The sequence below is a fragment of the Staurois parvus genome, unplaced genomic scaffold (genome assembly GCF_062004578.1).
Source record: "Staurois parvus isolate SC_StPar_1 unplaced genomic scaffold, SC_StPar_1.0 ptg000694l, whole genome shotgun sequence".
NCBI classification, from domain to species: Eukaryota; Metazoa; Chordata; class Amphibia; order Anura; family Ranidae; genus Staurois; species Staurois parvus.
This window is the reverse complement of record NW_028318490.1, coordinates 4858531-4874575: the sequence shown is the minus strand read 5'-3', so window position 1 is coordinate 4874575 and position 16045 is coordinate 4858531. Positions and strand designations below refer to the sequence as shown.

Here is a 16045-nt window from a genome sequence, read left to right as displayed (position 1 = left end):
CTGAACTTCAGTTTTACTACGGTAACTACAGCAAAAAAGTGCCTGTGTACTGTGTGTTAGCATGGCTACTTGTAGTTGGAAAGAGTGACAACGCTGCAGATGAGTAAACATAGTCATCCTAGGAAAGCGAGGGCCTTGCTAATAGTATTACCAGGTATGATGTAATTAATAGCAGGTAATATGAATAAAAAAAACAAAATTCTCTAACATTACAGGAATGTGTAGACATTATCACAGAGATTTACTATTGAACAGTGGCTAATAAGCAAGTGCCCACAGAGGACGTCTAAAATGTGTTCTGCACATGCGCATTTATATCGGCCAAATAAATTGCACGAGCGTCTAGTTTTTCACTGTGTCGACTTGCTTACAAAAAAAACTTTTTAACACATTTTAATTTTTTTTTGAAATGGCAGATATTGTTTAAAGTGAAGTCCTGATATTTGGCAAAGCAAATTTCAAAGTGAACATGTTTCTGCAGTGATTTTTCATGGTGTTAGATGTGCCTCTTAGCAAGTCTGCTTTTTGAGTCTGATTCCTGATCTGTGTCTCGTTAGTAAATTTGATTTGGCATCTAGTTGTTGACGCTTCTCTTTAGTAAATCTCTTAGCAGGGTAAAAGTAGACGGTCGCTAGTAAAAATTAGACGTTCGCCCATGGAAATGCACCTAGGCACAATAGTAAATCAGGGTCTATATGTGCAAGAACAAATTTGGTTTAGATACACTTTAAGTAGAATTTTTTTTTTTTTTTTATTAATGTACATGCTGATATAATAAGCAGCTAATGAACTATGTACATACAACATAATAGATTTTACTTTTTGTCCTTTAAAATAGATGAAAAACAATGAAAAGATATCCTTTGTTTCCAATGTATTCCTGAAGACATTACTTTGGAGTAAACTGCTGTAAGACTGCTATCTTCAACAAACTGCATTATAGCTCATACCATTGTGGTAGAGTTTTCCAATATTTAATAGGTTGCTTGGGTTAGAGTTCTTCACTGAAAACTACAACAGGTTAACTAAGTTCTTATATATTTGGAAGATGTTATTTCCATGTTTCAGCTCTATCCCGATATACTATATGATTCCACTCCAGGCCTTTGACATGTACTGTATATTTCAACATTGAAGTTATTGGTGAAACCCTCAAATATCTGTTAAAGGTCATATGAATATGCCATCAGACAATTAACACTTCCATGAGAATTGTCCATCTTCTCTTCTAAATATCTCAGGTCCTCGTTATTTGTCCGTGCAGAGGATGAATGGGGCGCGTCTAACATCACGTAGCTCGTTCTTTGCTACAGCCTGACAAAGCTACACCTTTCCAAATCATAGAAGAATTATCCCTGGGGAGGGGTGGGGGGGTTCAAAGAAGGCACGTCAACCAAACACTTCATGAGACATGTAAGTCACGTAGAGAAAACCGTCTTGATCCCGATGTGCAGTATATACTTCCAGCATTGTCATTGATAAACTGGGCATTTGACGCTCATTGACCATCACACAAAGAGAGCGGGAGGAAAGCAGGGAGAGTCTGCTCCTGAAAAGAAAGAAAAGAAAGAAAGAAGTACTGAAGAATTGATTTAAAAAAATGTGAACTTCAACCTTCCCTTCAGTCTTTGCACAGTTGTATAGGCTCCTCTCCTGTACTGAATTACTTCCTGTGATTTCGCTGCACACTGTGAGCTTCTCAAAGTGTACATTAGAAGCTTCAGTAAGTTAGCTAGAGCCTGCTTCATTAACAGGCTGCATGATGTCCACCATCTTCTAGTCAGCCTCCTCAGCCTAACTGAGCTTGGCCTGCCCCTTTCATTTATTAGATTTCAGTTCCTTCAATCTGTATGCAAATGAAGCCTGCCTAGGAATGTCCACTCTTTCAGGCTTTCATGGACCCATCAAGGCATTTTGATAATTGCATAACTCCTCCCCAGAAACCAGCCCACAGCTTGCATCAGGGTTCAGGGCTTTTGAGATGAGTACTGAGGCAGGATGATGTGATGGAAGCAATGTACAACACCTGCCTGCCCCTTCCACCAGCCATCATATGTCTGCATTGCATAGAGAAGAACAAAGAAAAGTGATTACATCATCACTGGGTCTAAAATAACAGGGAAAGAAACACTGGAACACTGATAACATTACACTCTTAAAAAAAACACACACACACACACAAATATATATATATATATATATATATATACATACATATACACACACATACAGTTGCAAGAAAAAGTATGTGAACTCCTAGGGATTACGTGGAGTTTTGCATGAATTGGGCATAAAATGTGCTCTGAACGTCATCTAAGTCACAACAATAGAAGAACACAGTCTGCTGAACATAATACTACACAAACATTAGATGTTGCCATGGTTTAATTGCACATAATGTGTAAACATTCACAGTGCAGGGAGGAAAAAGAATGTGAGGCCCTAGCTTAATTACTTCTCCCAGAGCTAATTGGAGCCAGGAGTGAGCCAACCTTGACTCCAATCAGTGTGATGATATTGGATGTGTTGCTGACAGCTGTCTTGCCCTTAAAAAACACACACCTGTTTTGGGTTTACTGGTTTTAAAAAGCACTGTCTGTTGCGAACCATGCCTCGCAGAAAAGAGCTCTCAGAAGACCTACGATCAAGAATTGTTGACTTGCATGAAGCTGGAAAGGGTTACAAAAGTATCTCCAAAAGCCTTGAAGTTCATGTGTTCATGGTAAGACAGACTGTCTACAAATGGAGAAAGTTTAGCACTGTTGCTACTCCCCCTAGGCGTGGTGGTCCTGTAAAAATGACTGCAAGAGCACAGCGCAGAATGCTGCATGAGGTAAAGAAGAATCCCAGAGTGTCAGCTAAAGACCTACAGAAATCTCTGGCACATGCTAACATTTTTGTTGACACATCTACAATAAGGAAAACATTAAACAAGAATGGAGTACATGGGAGAACACCACGGAAGAAGACATTGCTGCCCAAAAAGAATATTGCAGCACGTTTGAAGTTTGCAAAAGAGCACCTGGATGTTCCACAGCACTACTGGCAAAATATACTGTGGACAGATGAAACCAAGATTGAGTTGTTTGGGAAGAACACACAACACTATGTGTGGAGAAAAAAAGGCACAGCACACCAACATCAAAACCTCATCCCCACTGTAAAAGATGGCGGAGGGAGCATCATGCTTTGGGGCTGCTTTGCTGCCTCAGGGCCTGGATGGATTGTTGCCATTGATGGGAAAATGAATTCCAGAGTTTATCAAGACATTTTGCAGGAAAACATACGACCATCTGTCCGCCAACTGAAGCTCCACAGAGGATGGGTGATGCAACAGGACAATGACCCAAAGCATACAAGTAATTCAGCAACAGCACAGAATACACCTTCTGGAGTGGCCCAGTCAGAGTCCTGACCTCAACCCGATTGAAATGCTGTGGCATGACCTTAAGAGAGCGATTCACACCAGACATCCCAAGAATATTGCTACACTGAAACAGTTTTGTGAAGAGGAGTGGTCCAAAATGACTCCAGATCGTTGTGCAGGTCTGATCTGCAACTACAGGAAACGTTTGGTTGAGGTTATTGCTGCCAAAGGAGGGTCAACCAGTTATTAAGTCCAAAGGTTCACACACTTTCTCCTCCCTGCACTGTGAATGTTTACATGTTATGTGCAATTAAACCATGGCAACATCTAATGTTTGTGTAGTATTATGTTCAGCAGACTGTGTTCTTCTACACACACACAATCACACTGTATATCCCCTTTCCAAGCTGCCAGTGCTGGCTCCCATAATTCCTTTCCTGCCCATTTACATTTGTGTGGTGCGTTAATACATATTTTTTTGTGCATTGTGTTAAGGCAGCCCATTCAGTTTTAATGAGCTGCCAACATACCCCAGCATATCAAAAATCAGATCTGACCCCTTTTTTGTAACACAACACACAGCACTACCATGCCTTGCAATATGATACAATAAATCTTTGTATAAAAAAAAACACCTCCTGTGCTCAGTGTGAACTAAATTTGTGACCAATTGTGAAACAATAATGAATGAACGAATTCATTAATTAATTACGTAAACTAATAAATTATGTATAGTAACTAATAAATTCCACTGAAGACGTCTACAAGGACGAAACGTGTAGAGAGGTGATTGGCATGAGTCTGCCACAGACTGCCCTTATTGACCCCTGATTGTCCTATGAAGCTGCATAACCCCTGACCCTCTGTCTGACTGGCCCTGTGCGGATCACATGCAATCTCCCAACAAAAAACTCTAGCAATACACACCAAAAAAGGACATAAATTTAATTTGGGTCCAGCGTTGCATGACCGTGCAATTGTCAGTTAAAGCAATGCAGTGCCATACTGAAAAAAAAAATAGTCTGGTAAGGAAGGGGGGTGAATCCTCTGGAGGGAAAGTGGTTAATATGTCATTTGTGTTCATACAACTCAATGGTCAATGGCCACTGGTCTTTTATCCATATACTTGTATTCTGCTCACCTTATCATATCGACAAACTGTCCCATGGTGATTTCCGGGGGAACTAGGAATTTGATTTTCTGAAGCTGAGGCAGCAATTTTTCACGACTGCTTCTCTCCACTATAACCTGGAACAGAGACATTTTTATCAGACCCCTCTGGATTGTTGCAGGCCAATATGCTACCTGGGTTCTCTCATATATAACTGGACAATGGCTGTACAATGATTATGGACAATACTTGGACCCTGTAAACATTTGGTATAATAGTTGAGCAGAAGAAAAATTCACAGCTATACCGAATTTACAAAGCTAACACACCAGAGGAAGGATTTTTAAATTTTTTTTTTTAAAGTGAGTTTTTAGAAAATTATAGTTTTGGCTAAAAATAAACATCCTCATGCAAAATTTTACTGAGTCTACACTAGGAATGCACTTAGCAAGATATTGTGCTTTGGGGTGTTGAAGATATTTCTGCATATACAATTATTTAATTAATAAACTGTAAAACCGGCCACACATGGATCGAGATTCAGTCAGTTTAAGAGGGCCCGGACGAATTAGATCCATGTATGGGTAGGTTGGTTGTACAGAAGTCGACCTGCCAATCAACTTCTGTACAACCAGCCTGTTGGAAAATTTCTGCATGATCAGAGCCACCTGCTATAGCCTGCAGTGCTGATCAGTGTAATCAGTTCTAATGGTGGGGAGTGATTCAGTGGGAGTAATTCCCCCAGCCACACACTATGTGTGTTGAGTCTTTTTTTTTGTTCAACCAGCTGGTTGAACAAAAAAAAAAGATTATGTATGGGCTGCTGTAAGCCGGCCATACATGCATTGAAATTCAGACAATCAATCAACTTGTGTACAACCAACCTGATGGGTTTTTCACAAACAATCAGTATCACCAGCAACACTGATCACATGTCCATGAGGAGGCATTCCACCATCCACATCAAATGTTTAAATTAATTTTTTTTTTGTTAGACTTACTGGTTGAAAAAAAAAATGATTCATGTATGGACTGCCTTAAGCTGGCAATAGACAGATCGAATTTCAATGCATCTATAGGCAGGTTGGTTGTGCTGAAGTTGATCTATCGTTCGACTTCAGTACAACCAGCCTGTAAGGTTATTTTCCATTCGATCACTTCCAGCAGTTATAGCCACCAGCAGTGATCTTTCTATTCTGACGGCACGGAATCCTCCTCCTGTCAGAACACAACAGCGCTGCAGGAGGGATTCCCCTATCAACTCAGACTGTGCTGATGGGGAATGTGAGCAATTTTTTTTTCTTCAACCCGTGGTTGAAGGAAAGAAAATTGCATAATCACTGGCCAGTCTTGGGCAACCACAGGCTGCTGGAAAGAAAATTTCTTGACTCTCCCATCTACACAGTCAAGAGTTGATAGAGGAATCCCTCCTGCAATGCTATTGTGTTCTGCTGGAGGGGATTCTTCCCTGCTGACAGAACACAATGATTAGTGCTAGTGGCTATAGCCACCAGCAGTGATCATGTGTAAAAAATTTGACAGGCTGGTTGTACCCAAATCGATGGATGGCAGCCTACCCATTGATGATTCGAATTTCAGCTGATCCCTGCTGAACCGGCCAAGATTCGATCCATCTACAGCCGGTTTTAGTTTCACAAAAGTCATGCAAACAGTAGTTAGAAGTGCCAATAAGTGTTTTCAATGCCTGAACTCCAGGAAGTAGAAAAATACCCTTTATTGGTCTTTAACTGGCCCTAAATGTTAAGCTGGCTATACATTGTACAATTTTCTTGTACAATTTTTGTAAAATTTCTTTTAGATTTAGCATCACGTATGTAGTGCAAAGGCCTGCCTGATTGCATACAAATTGAAAGTGCTGTTTATTATATACAAGAAAATTATTATATACATGAAAATTATACAAGAAAATTATATAATGTATGACCTGCCTTAAGCAAGCTATAGGCTGTTGGAATCCTGCTTGGTTCAACAGGGATCGTCCAAGATTCTAACCATGTATGGGCAGGCTGAATATACCCAAGTTGATCGATTGATCAACCTGGGTACAACCAGCCTGCTGGATTTTTCATGCGATTATTGCTAGGGGCTGTTATAGCCGCTAGAAATCACTTTTCTCCTGGCGGGGTTGGCTTTTGCTCCATCTATGGCCTGGCTTAAAGTGTTTCTAAACCCAGGACTCTGCATTCACTATATCTGGGGTCTCCAATAGAACAACATGGAACTGCAATTATTTTAGTAAATATAAACTGTTAAATACCTTTTCTCATCAACAGTTAGAGCAATCTTGTGACTTGTATCAGTGTCCAGCCAAGCACTGGTTAAAGCTTGTAGGAGGAGTTTTCTTTCTGCTCTAGGAGCATGCAGGACCCCTGACCTCTGTCTGAACAATGCTAATTGGCCCTGTGCTGATCACATACACTCAGGATTCCCAAGAAAAAAAAAACCTCTCTAGCAATACACACCAAACTGAGCATGTGCAGAGTGTTTATAAACGGCCTCCCCGCACCCTGCTTAAGCGCTCCCTGGGAGCGCGCAGCACCGCGATCCGGTGCCCGCTGTGTCCTCCAGACACAGTGGAACACCAACCGTCGGACGGGACCTCTGTACGAGGTCCCGATCATGTGATCACTGATTGGCCAATCAGGGATCACATGCAAAGTAGTAAGCAAGATGTCACTTTTGACATCATTGCTTACTACGTGTGAAATCTGTGAATGATCACAGAGGTCACATGGTACAAGGCTATTCACAACAGCCTTGTACCATGTGACAAGCTGTGACCAATCACAGCTCACACGGTATTTCTCAATGGCTGCAAGAATGCAGACACAGAGAAAGAGAAATTATTGCTTTTACATCCTATATGGGTGTAAAAGCAATCAGTGTAAAAAAAAAAATTCTTCACCCCCCACAAGTAGTACAGTGTCACCATGGTGACACTGTACTGCTAGGGTGACAGTATGTAAAAAAAACAAAAAAAAACATAAATAATAATATAAATAAATAAAATAAAAATGTAAAAAAAATGTTTAAAAATTATAATTTTTGGTTATAAACTAATTTGGCTTATTTCTTTTTTACTAAAAAGATAATGGAATAAATTTTGGCCAAGATTTATGATGAAATATAATTTTTTTGCAAAATTCTATAAGAAAAACACTTTTTAAAAAAATTTTTGGACATTTTCATTTACATAGCAAAAAAAAAATCCGAGCGGTGAATAAATACCATCAAAATAAAGCTTTATCTGTCTCAAAAAAATGGTAAAAAATTCATATGGGTACAGTGTTGCATTACCGCGCAATTGTCATTCAAAGTGCGATAGCGCTGAAAGCTGAAAATTGCCCTGGACAGGAAGGGGGTAAAAGTGTCCGGACAGGAAGTGGTTAAAAGTCAGCAGCTACAGTTTTTGTAGCTGCTGACTTTTAATAAACACAAAACTGTCAGGAACTCAAAATTTTGAGGCTGGGTTCACACTAATGCGGTGCAGTACACCGCATGTGATTCGCAGAGGAACCGTACCGCATTCTTGTGCAAATCACATGCGATTTGTGTGCGGTGCGATTGGAGCCATACATTATGTATGGCTCATAGCACACCACACCAAAAAGTTGGAGGACCCTTTTTTGGGTCCCCACTAGAATCGGATCAGATGGGTATTCATACCTATGTGATCCGATTCTGCACATTGCACTGCATTTTGCAGACCGATTTAGGGGTGTTGTTAACTTAATATACACACCCGAATCGGTTTACATGAACGGAGTGCAATTCTGATGTGGTGCGGAATTCGCACAGAAAACTCGTCAAATTCCACACTGCATCAGTGTGAATCCAGCCTAAATGAACAGAGAACGTTATCAAATATCTGGGAACCCAGAGGTCAATTCACCAAGAGCTAAATATTGCATGAATTCTTGCCTTAAAATAACTGATGCGGTTTATGGGGTCAATTCACAATGGATTTTGCATGCGATATAAAGGTCACATTTTCGGAAATATCAAATAAGATTATAAAAAGAAAATTCTTCAAAGTAAAATATTGAATATGAGGTAAATACCGCAGAAAAAAAAAAAAGAGAGAAATGATTAAAGTCAATTCACTAAGGGCCCCACACTGAGATTTTGAAGCACTTTTGTGTAAAAAAAAAAAAAGTACTAGTAGAGCTCATGAAAAATGCTTCCCTATGTATGTCTATGTATGTTTTCACCTTGGGGTGTCGCGCTTCCGTTGTGGTCTAAAAATCCTGCTTGCAGCATTTAAGGAGCGTGTTTGTTCAGTTTAAAAAAAAATGCACCGAAAACACACCTCCGCATTGAAATCAATAGGAAACATGGCCAAAACGCTTCACAAACGCACCCGGGATGCATTTTGCTGCAGTTTTTGAATCACGTGTCCTTTAAAAACGCACCGCAATCACGGTTAAAGCGCTGTAGAAAGGCGGCAATAAAAGCATATGCGTTTTTGCGCTGGATCAGTGTAAAAGTGTAAAAGTAGCCTAAAGACACACACATTTGTTGTTTATCATCTGCCAGTAGGCAGTCAGTATTTTAGCAATGTACAAAATAGCAATGAGGGGAACTCTGCACTGGCCAGTAAGTTAAAAGTATACAATGTATCTAATGTGGAAATGTTCTGCTCTGAACTCAGGAATGAAAGTAAATTGTAACATTTCCCCAGAGGAAGATTGTTCTGTGAATGAAAGCACACTACAATGTTGTCAGTTTCATAATATTTTTGTTTGCATTCATTTACAGAACTATCTTCCTCTGGTGCAGTGTTGGCATGTAAAAAAAAAGCATGTGAAAAATGCCAAAACTAATGCTAAATGTACTGTAAGTGATACATTTTGCAAAACACAAATATTAAACACATTTGATAAATATTGTATGTTTTTTAATGAATTGACTACTTTTGAGATAAATACCACGAGTTATTTTAACTTGTGTCTGTCAAGTAGTCAATTCACAAAAAAAAAAAGTGTTACTTAACAAATGCTTTAACCACTTCCTGTCTGGACACTTTTACCCCCTTCCTGTCCAGGGCAATTTTCAGCGCTATCACACTTTGAATGACAATTGCGCGGTCATGCAATACTGTACCCATATGCATTTCTTACCTTTTTTTGAGACAGATAAAGCTTTATTTTGGTGGTATTTATTCACCGCTGGGATTTTTATTTTTTTTGCTATGTAAATGAAAAAGTCCAAAAAATTTTTAAAAAAATGTTTTTCTTATAAAATTTTGCAAATAAATAATCTTTCATCATAAATCTTGACCAAAATGTATTCCGTTATATTTTTAGTAAAAAAAAAATAAGCCAAATTAGTTTATAACCAAAAATTATAATTTTTAAACTTTTTTTTACATTTTTATTTTATTTTTTCATATTTATGGGGGTTTTTTTTGTTTTTTTTACATACTGTCACCCTAGCAGTACAGTGTCACCATGGTGACACTGTACTACTTGTGGGGGGTGATGAAGATTTTTTTTTTTTTTTTTTTTTTTTTTTAGTGATTGCTTTTACACCCATATAGGATGTAAAAGCAATCATTTCTCTTTCTCTCTGTCTGCATTCTTGCAGCCATTGAGAAACACTGAGTGAGCTGTGATTGGTCACATGGTACAAGGCTGTTGTGAATAGCCTTGTACCATGTGACCTCTGTGATCATTCACAGATTTCACACGTAGTAAGCAATGACGTCAGAAGTGACATCCTGCTTAGTACTTTGCATGTGATCACTGATTGGCTAATCAGTGATCACATGATCGGGACCTCGTACAGAGGTCCCGTCCGACGATCAGTGTTTCACTGTGTCCGGAGGACACAGCGGGCACCGGATCGCAGTGGTGCGCGCTCCCAGGGAGCGTGCACAGCTAGAAAAGTCGGGTGCCGTTTATGAATGGCAACCCGCCCCTGGAGTGCCACCGCCCTGCCGTTTATAAACAGCAGGTGGACGGCAAGTGGTTAAATATTTGATTTTTGTGATATTAAACACTTAATCCTAGTGTTATTTTTACGTTTTATCACAATTTTTTTTAAAGGGTAAAGAGGGTAACATCAGAGGAAGATTGTTTTACAAATGAAGGCACACAGAAATGGAACAATGAAAACATCCTTTAGCTAGGTTCATATGTATTCAGGTGCAGGGCAGTGTGTTGCAGGATTTTTGTGTTGCCTAGGGTAGCACAAAACCTAAATACACCAGTGGGGTTAACTGTGTGCCTAACATGTGTAATGTGTATAATATGTGCTGCTTTTACTCACAGATCTGGCTGTTTTTCCCCCTGCTTTTCAGGGAAAAGAAACAACCAGATCGCTCTTCTTACATAGAGTTTTGTGTGTTTGTAAACACAGAACTTTGTGCTGGGATTGGACACAACCGATAAGAAGGTTTCAGACAAAATCATTGGCTGAAACATGCTGACAAACTCATGCTGCATCCAATCATAGCAGGGGTCAGCAGGTGTGTGCGCATGTGCACTAGAAACCCAGAATCCAGACGGCAATGTACAGGTATGTCGCCTAGCCTGGCTGTGCTGCTTGCCTTCAGTACCTGTAGTGTGGACAGGCAGAAAGTGGTTAAACTTACTGGCCAGTGCAGAGTTCCCCTCATTGTTATTTTGAACATCCCTAAAATATCAAATGTCTATAACTTCACATTTTTAATGAATTTGCAATAGTTACCTAAAATTTGATATTTTACTCTGATGAATATACTTTTTCATTATTGTATGGGATAGTTCCAAAAAAAACCACAAATATTGCCGCTAGTGAATTGACCCCTACATCTTGAATGATTTCAATTTATGTTTAAACTGATGTTCTAAAATGGCCAAAATCAATGCGTAGAATTTAGCAAAAAAAGACTCTACACAGAAAATGGAAATCATCTCTTTAAGGTAGAGAGTGCTGGAGGATTTGTAATGCCATGTTATTGGTTTGCTGTTATTGGCAGGAACTTTCTGATAGGTGCTTTGTGTCTTTCTTCTTCCTATAGCTGGCCTGTTAGTTTGAAAATGTATAAATGGACAAAGAAGTGCTACTTCTTACCGGGATTTTGCAGGGGAATCTGCTCTTTACTCTGTTCGCCTCATGGATTCGGCTGTCTACAAGAACCATAGATAAATATATATCATATTACAAAGCTTTTCAACTCCAAAATATATATTTTAACTGTAAAACACCAACAGGCAATTGTACTTGTAACATACAAGGAAACATGATCGGACCCTTGCAGTTTTCTTTTTTTGTTTTTTTTTTTGTCTTTTTTTGCTTCACAATCACCAGTACACTGGTCATGCACTAAAGACTGAAAATGTTTCACTAAACATGAAAAAACCAACAAGATTTGAACCAAAGAAATAATATTCTTAGGAAGTTATCTTGTACCTGTTATAAAGATTATATTTTTATTACAGGTACTCATATAGTGCCAGTGCTTTACATATACTGTATATTATACATTCACAGCAGTCCCTGCCCTCAGTCTAAGGTCCCTATCTCACTTGTATACATACACATACTAGGGCCAATTTAGACAGGAGCCAATTAACCTGCTAACATGTCTTTGGAGTGTGGGAGGAAACTGGAGTACCCAGAGGAAACCCACACAGGCAGAACATGCAAACTCCAGGCAGGTGGTGCCATGGTTGGGATTTGAACCAATGATGCTAGTACTGCCAGGTGGAAGTGCTAACCACTAAGCCACTGTGCCGCCCATATAGAGGGTGCCCCTATCTCACTTTTATACATACACATACTAGGGCCAATTTAGACAGGAGCCAATTAACCTGCTAACATGTCTTTGAAATGTGGGAGGAAACCCACACAGGCACAGAGAGAACATACAAATTCCAGGCAGGTAGTGCTATGGTTGGGATTACAACCAAAGACACTAGTGCTGCTCAACCAAAGTACCAACCACTTAGCCACTGTGTTTTCTTTTTAGGTTTTTTGTGTTTTCTTCTATTTTCACCTGGTGATCCTGCCTGTAAGTCTGTTCTTTCAAAAGAAAAAACTCTTGCAGAATGTTTCAGTTACAGGGATGAGACAAACTAAAGAATTTGGAAGGTTCAGAAGGGACTGCCTGAATTTTGGTCAATGCATGGGCAGGGTGGTTGTACAGAAGTCATCCTATTTGATCTGGGGGTGCAGCAAAAAAAGTCAGGGGGCATAATGTCAATAATTTGACAGAGATGCATGGAACCAGTATTCCCCGTTCACTAGGCATGCTGTCATAGTAATGTAGAGGTGGTGCAGGAGTGAACAGAGAATTCTTGTATGTATTAGGCTATCAATAGATTGAGATGCTTAAGCAGAACCTTGAGTTCTTATCAGAGTCCTTTCTTACATCAGGAGTCCTCCTCATAGTTTCTACTTACATCAGGGTTCCTATTAGAGTCTCCTTTGCATCAGGTGTCCTCATCAGAGTGCCCCCTTACATCAGCTGCCTCATCAGAGTGCCCCTTACATAAAATGTTCATATCAGAGTGCCCCCTTACATCAGCTGCCTCATCAGAGTGCCCCTTACATAAAATGGTCATATCAGAGTGCCCCCTTACATCAGCTGCCTCATCAGAGTACCCCCGTACATCAACTGTCCCCATCAGAGTACCCCCTTACATCAGCTGCTTTATCAGAGTGTCCCCTTACATCAACTGTCCCCATCAAGTCTCATAGATTAGTTGGATGCACTCTCTGAGATCTGGGGGCACAACAAAAAACTGTAGGGGCATAGCCTACCCCAGCATCCCCTTTAACCTCCCTAGCGGTATGATTATTTCAGATTTTTGGTGCTGAAAGCGGTACTATTATTTTGCATGGAAATATGTAGTTTTTTTATTGTAGGCTGTAATATTTAGGAATAACTCACTGAAATCTGTCCGAACAAGAGTCTATTAAACATTCCGGATATGATAAAATTTGAAACACAAAATCATAAATTATAATTTAATAAATGATCGTAAAAAATAATAATATAATAATATTACATTTAATTCAATAATATAATCAAACCAAAAACACTGAAATTTGAAATATAGCGCCAAGTTCGCACATTGCTGAGCAAAGTCGCAAAATCGTTTTCAGTGTCTGATGACGAATTTCTCCACGAATCATTATCACTCAATTCTGCAAGTGGTTCTGATTTACTATCGCTGTTCTTTAGCTGATCTAAACCCGCTTTTGACCTAAAGGGACACTTTTTGGACGCCATGGATGTTTCTCAGTTTCCAGGCAGAAAGAACATTCAAAATGCAGACAGGGGACAGGACAAAGCACTAGGGACAAAATGTATGTGAAATGGGTTGAAACAGCAATGTTTTACTATGTAAAATAGTTTTGAAAAAAATGACATTTTTTTTAAATTTTCAAATTTCCCGCCGCTGGCGTACGTTCTGACGTCACAGGGACCGGAACACAGGAGCCGGATGCCGGCATCAGCTGGAGGAGATGGCTGGGGACGCTGCAGGGGACACATCGCGGGAGCAAAGGACAATGTAAGTGCTGCAGGGACTCCCTATGCAGCGCCGCATGGTAAGCCCGAGTGTAGCTCAGGGTTACTGCTTTTGGTACAGACATTTTACCCTGAGCTACACTCGGGAATACCGTTAGGGAGGTTAAGCTGGGTCTGGTTGTAGCGCTCCGCAACAAACGATAGTTATTTTAGTAAACATTGAGATTCATAGATTAGCTACTAGTAGCGTTTCCCTTACAATCTCTCTAATTGCAAACAAAATGACCAATAAAGCCAGGTTGCTTTAAAACAGTAAGTTTTGAATATCTTACTATTCCCAGCAGAAAATTATATGCCCACTGAAGGGTACAACTAAAGGCCACTGAGTTCTGTGTGAGGTCAGTAGTAATAATTAGAATGTCTCCAGAAACTACAGTACCTGTTTTCACTTTCCTTGCAGCAAAAGTACGGTACAGGAAAATCCCCAATCTACTGCTAGAAATGCACTCAGTTTCCTAAGCCATGATGTGGGCTGAATATTGTTAGCCCTGCTGCTGTCTTTTGCTAAACTGCTCAATCACAGGTCCCGCATGGAACCAGCAGAATTTCAATCAGTGTGTGGGCTCCCCTTCTCAACAGAATTTGATTGTTAAATCCACTTCTGACAAAGGAACATGCTGAAAAATTTTGCATTGACCAGAAGCTGCAGCCAGTTAGCTGCAGCCGCTGATCAGTGTATTCTGACAGCTGTGGATGCCACTGTCAGAAGACAAAGGATTCTTCCATCCACCCCATTTCTGTAGATGGAGAAATCTGTTAGTTTTTTTTTTCATTCAGTCCACTGGCTGGAAAAAAAACGTGTATGGCCAACTTTAATCTCAAGTCTCTACAAAATACAAGATAAGAACTACAAGGGCTTTTTGAGATAAAACAAAGTATGCACAGGACTCAGGACAACTCTGAATTTCCAAGATGATCAACTCTTTTTCTTTTTAGGCTTATCAAATGGATATAACAACATTCTTCCAATGGTATATTTAACAGACTAAAAGGGAGCAAGTAAGAGAATTTCCTAGGGTTAGGGTTTTCATACTACACACTTTAAAGCTTGCACAGCACAGGGCATATTCCATTAAAATGAAGAAACGGGCGGACTGACCATTTGGAAACTCGGGCACTGCCTGAGGGCCCGGGGTCAGTAGGGGGCCCCATGAGATGCCCCTGGTACCTTTTTCATAGGCTTTTTTGAGTTTGGGCAAGGACACAGGGGCCCCATGATCCCCTATTGCCTGGGGGCCCCATGAGTTGTCAGTCCGCCCCTGTGAAGAAAGAAGTCTAATTTCTTACTGAATATTTCCCATAACTACACATTGCACATGGAGCATTTCATAAACCCATCTGTTGACCTGCCCTAAAAATAGAGAGCTTTGCTATGATCCAAGATTTAATAATCTATGGGCTACAGTAAAACGTTAATATTAATAATCTTCCAGAAAGAAGACCCGAATAAAGCCAATCCCCAATTTTTAGACACCAGTACATACACCATCACATATCATTGTAACTCTCCATACCTAGTCGTTTCCTTTGCTTGAAGGACAATAGGTTTAGTTCCAGGCTGGTGCTGCTCCCAAGTGGGGACATTTTCACTGTGTGTGGCCCTCGGTCTCTCTTTGTGTGGCCCTTGGTCTCTCTTTGTGTGGCTTTCCATCCACAGCCACCATCCTCTCTTTATAAGTGGTAAGCAGCTGAAACCAGTTACATCTGGCAGCTCACTCCCTCCTTCTTGTTCCAGGAATGCCTGAATTGCCCTCTACACACCTCACACCCAGCTGTAGAACTGAACTCAGCAGGACCATCACTAGTGATTGACGCTCTCTGCACAGGATTTACTGAACATTCTGGTCAGAAGACACGTGGACAGCAGAGGTTACACCTATATGTAAGAACTGCATGTTCTATAAATAGGGTATTTAGATGTGCGGTATTCTTTAGTCAGGAAAAACAGACTTAAAAAACACCTCTACAATCAAATTAGAGCATAGTGATTATTCACTTTTTGAACTTTTTACATCTCTATGGTTAA

The 16045-nt window shown here is 40.0% G+C and overlaps 1 protein-coding gene across 1 annotated transcript; it reads right to left on the bottom strand.

The window, feature by feature from the left end:
- Nucleotides 1-731: 731 nt before the first annotated feature.
- On the bottom strand, nucleotides 732-15785 carry LOC149446210 (microtubule-associated protein 1 light chain 3 gamma-like). Its single transcript, XM_089652769.1, has 4 exons — nucleotides 15534-15785; nucleotides 11556-11611; nucleotides 4509-4615; nucleotides 732-1549 (listed from the first exon to the last, which is right to left on the bottom strand). The coding sequence occupies exons 1-4, from the start codon at nucleotides 15601-15603 to the stop codon at nucleotides 1390-1392; spliced, it is 393 nt and encodes a 130-aa protein (XP_089508895.1). The 5' UTR covers nucleotides 15604-15785; the 3' UTR covers nucleotides 732-1389.
- Between the last annotated feature and the right edge of the window lie 260 nt (nucleotides 15786-16045).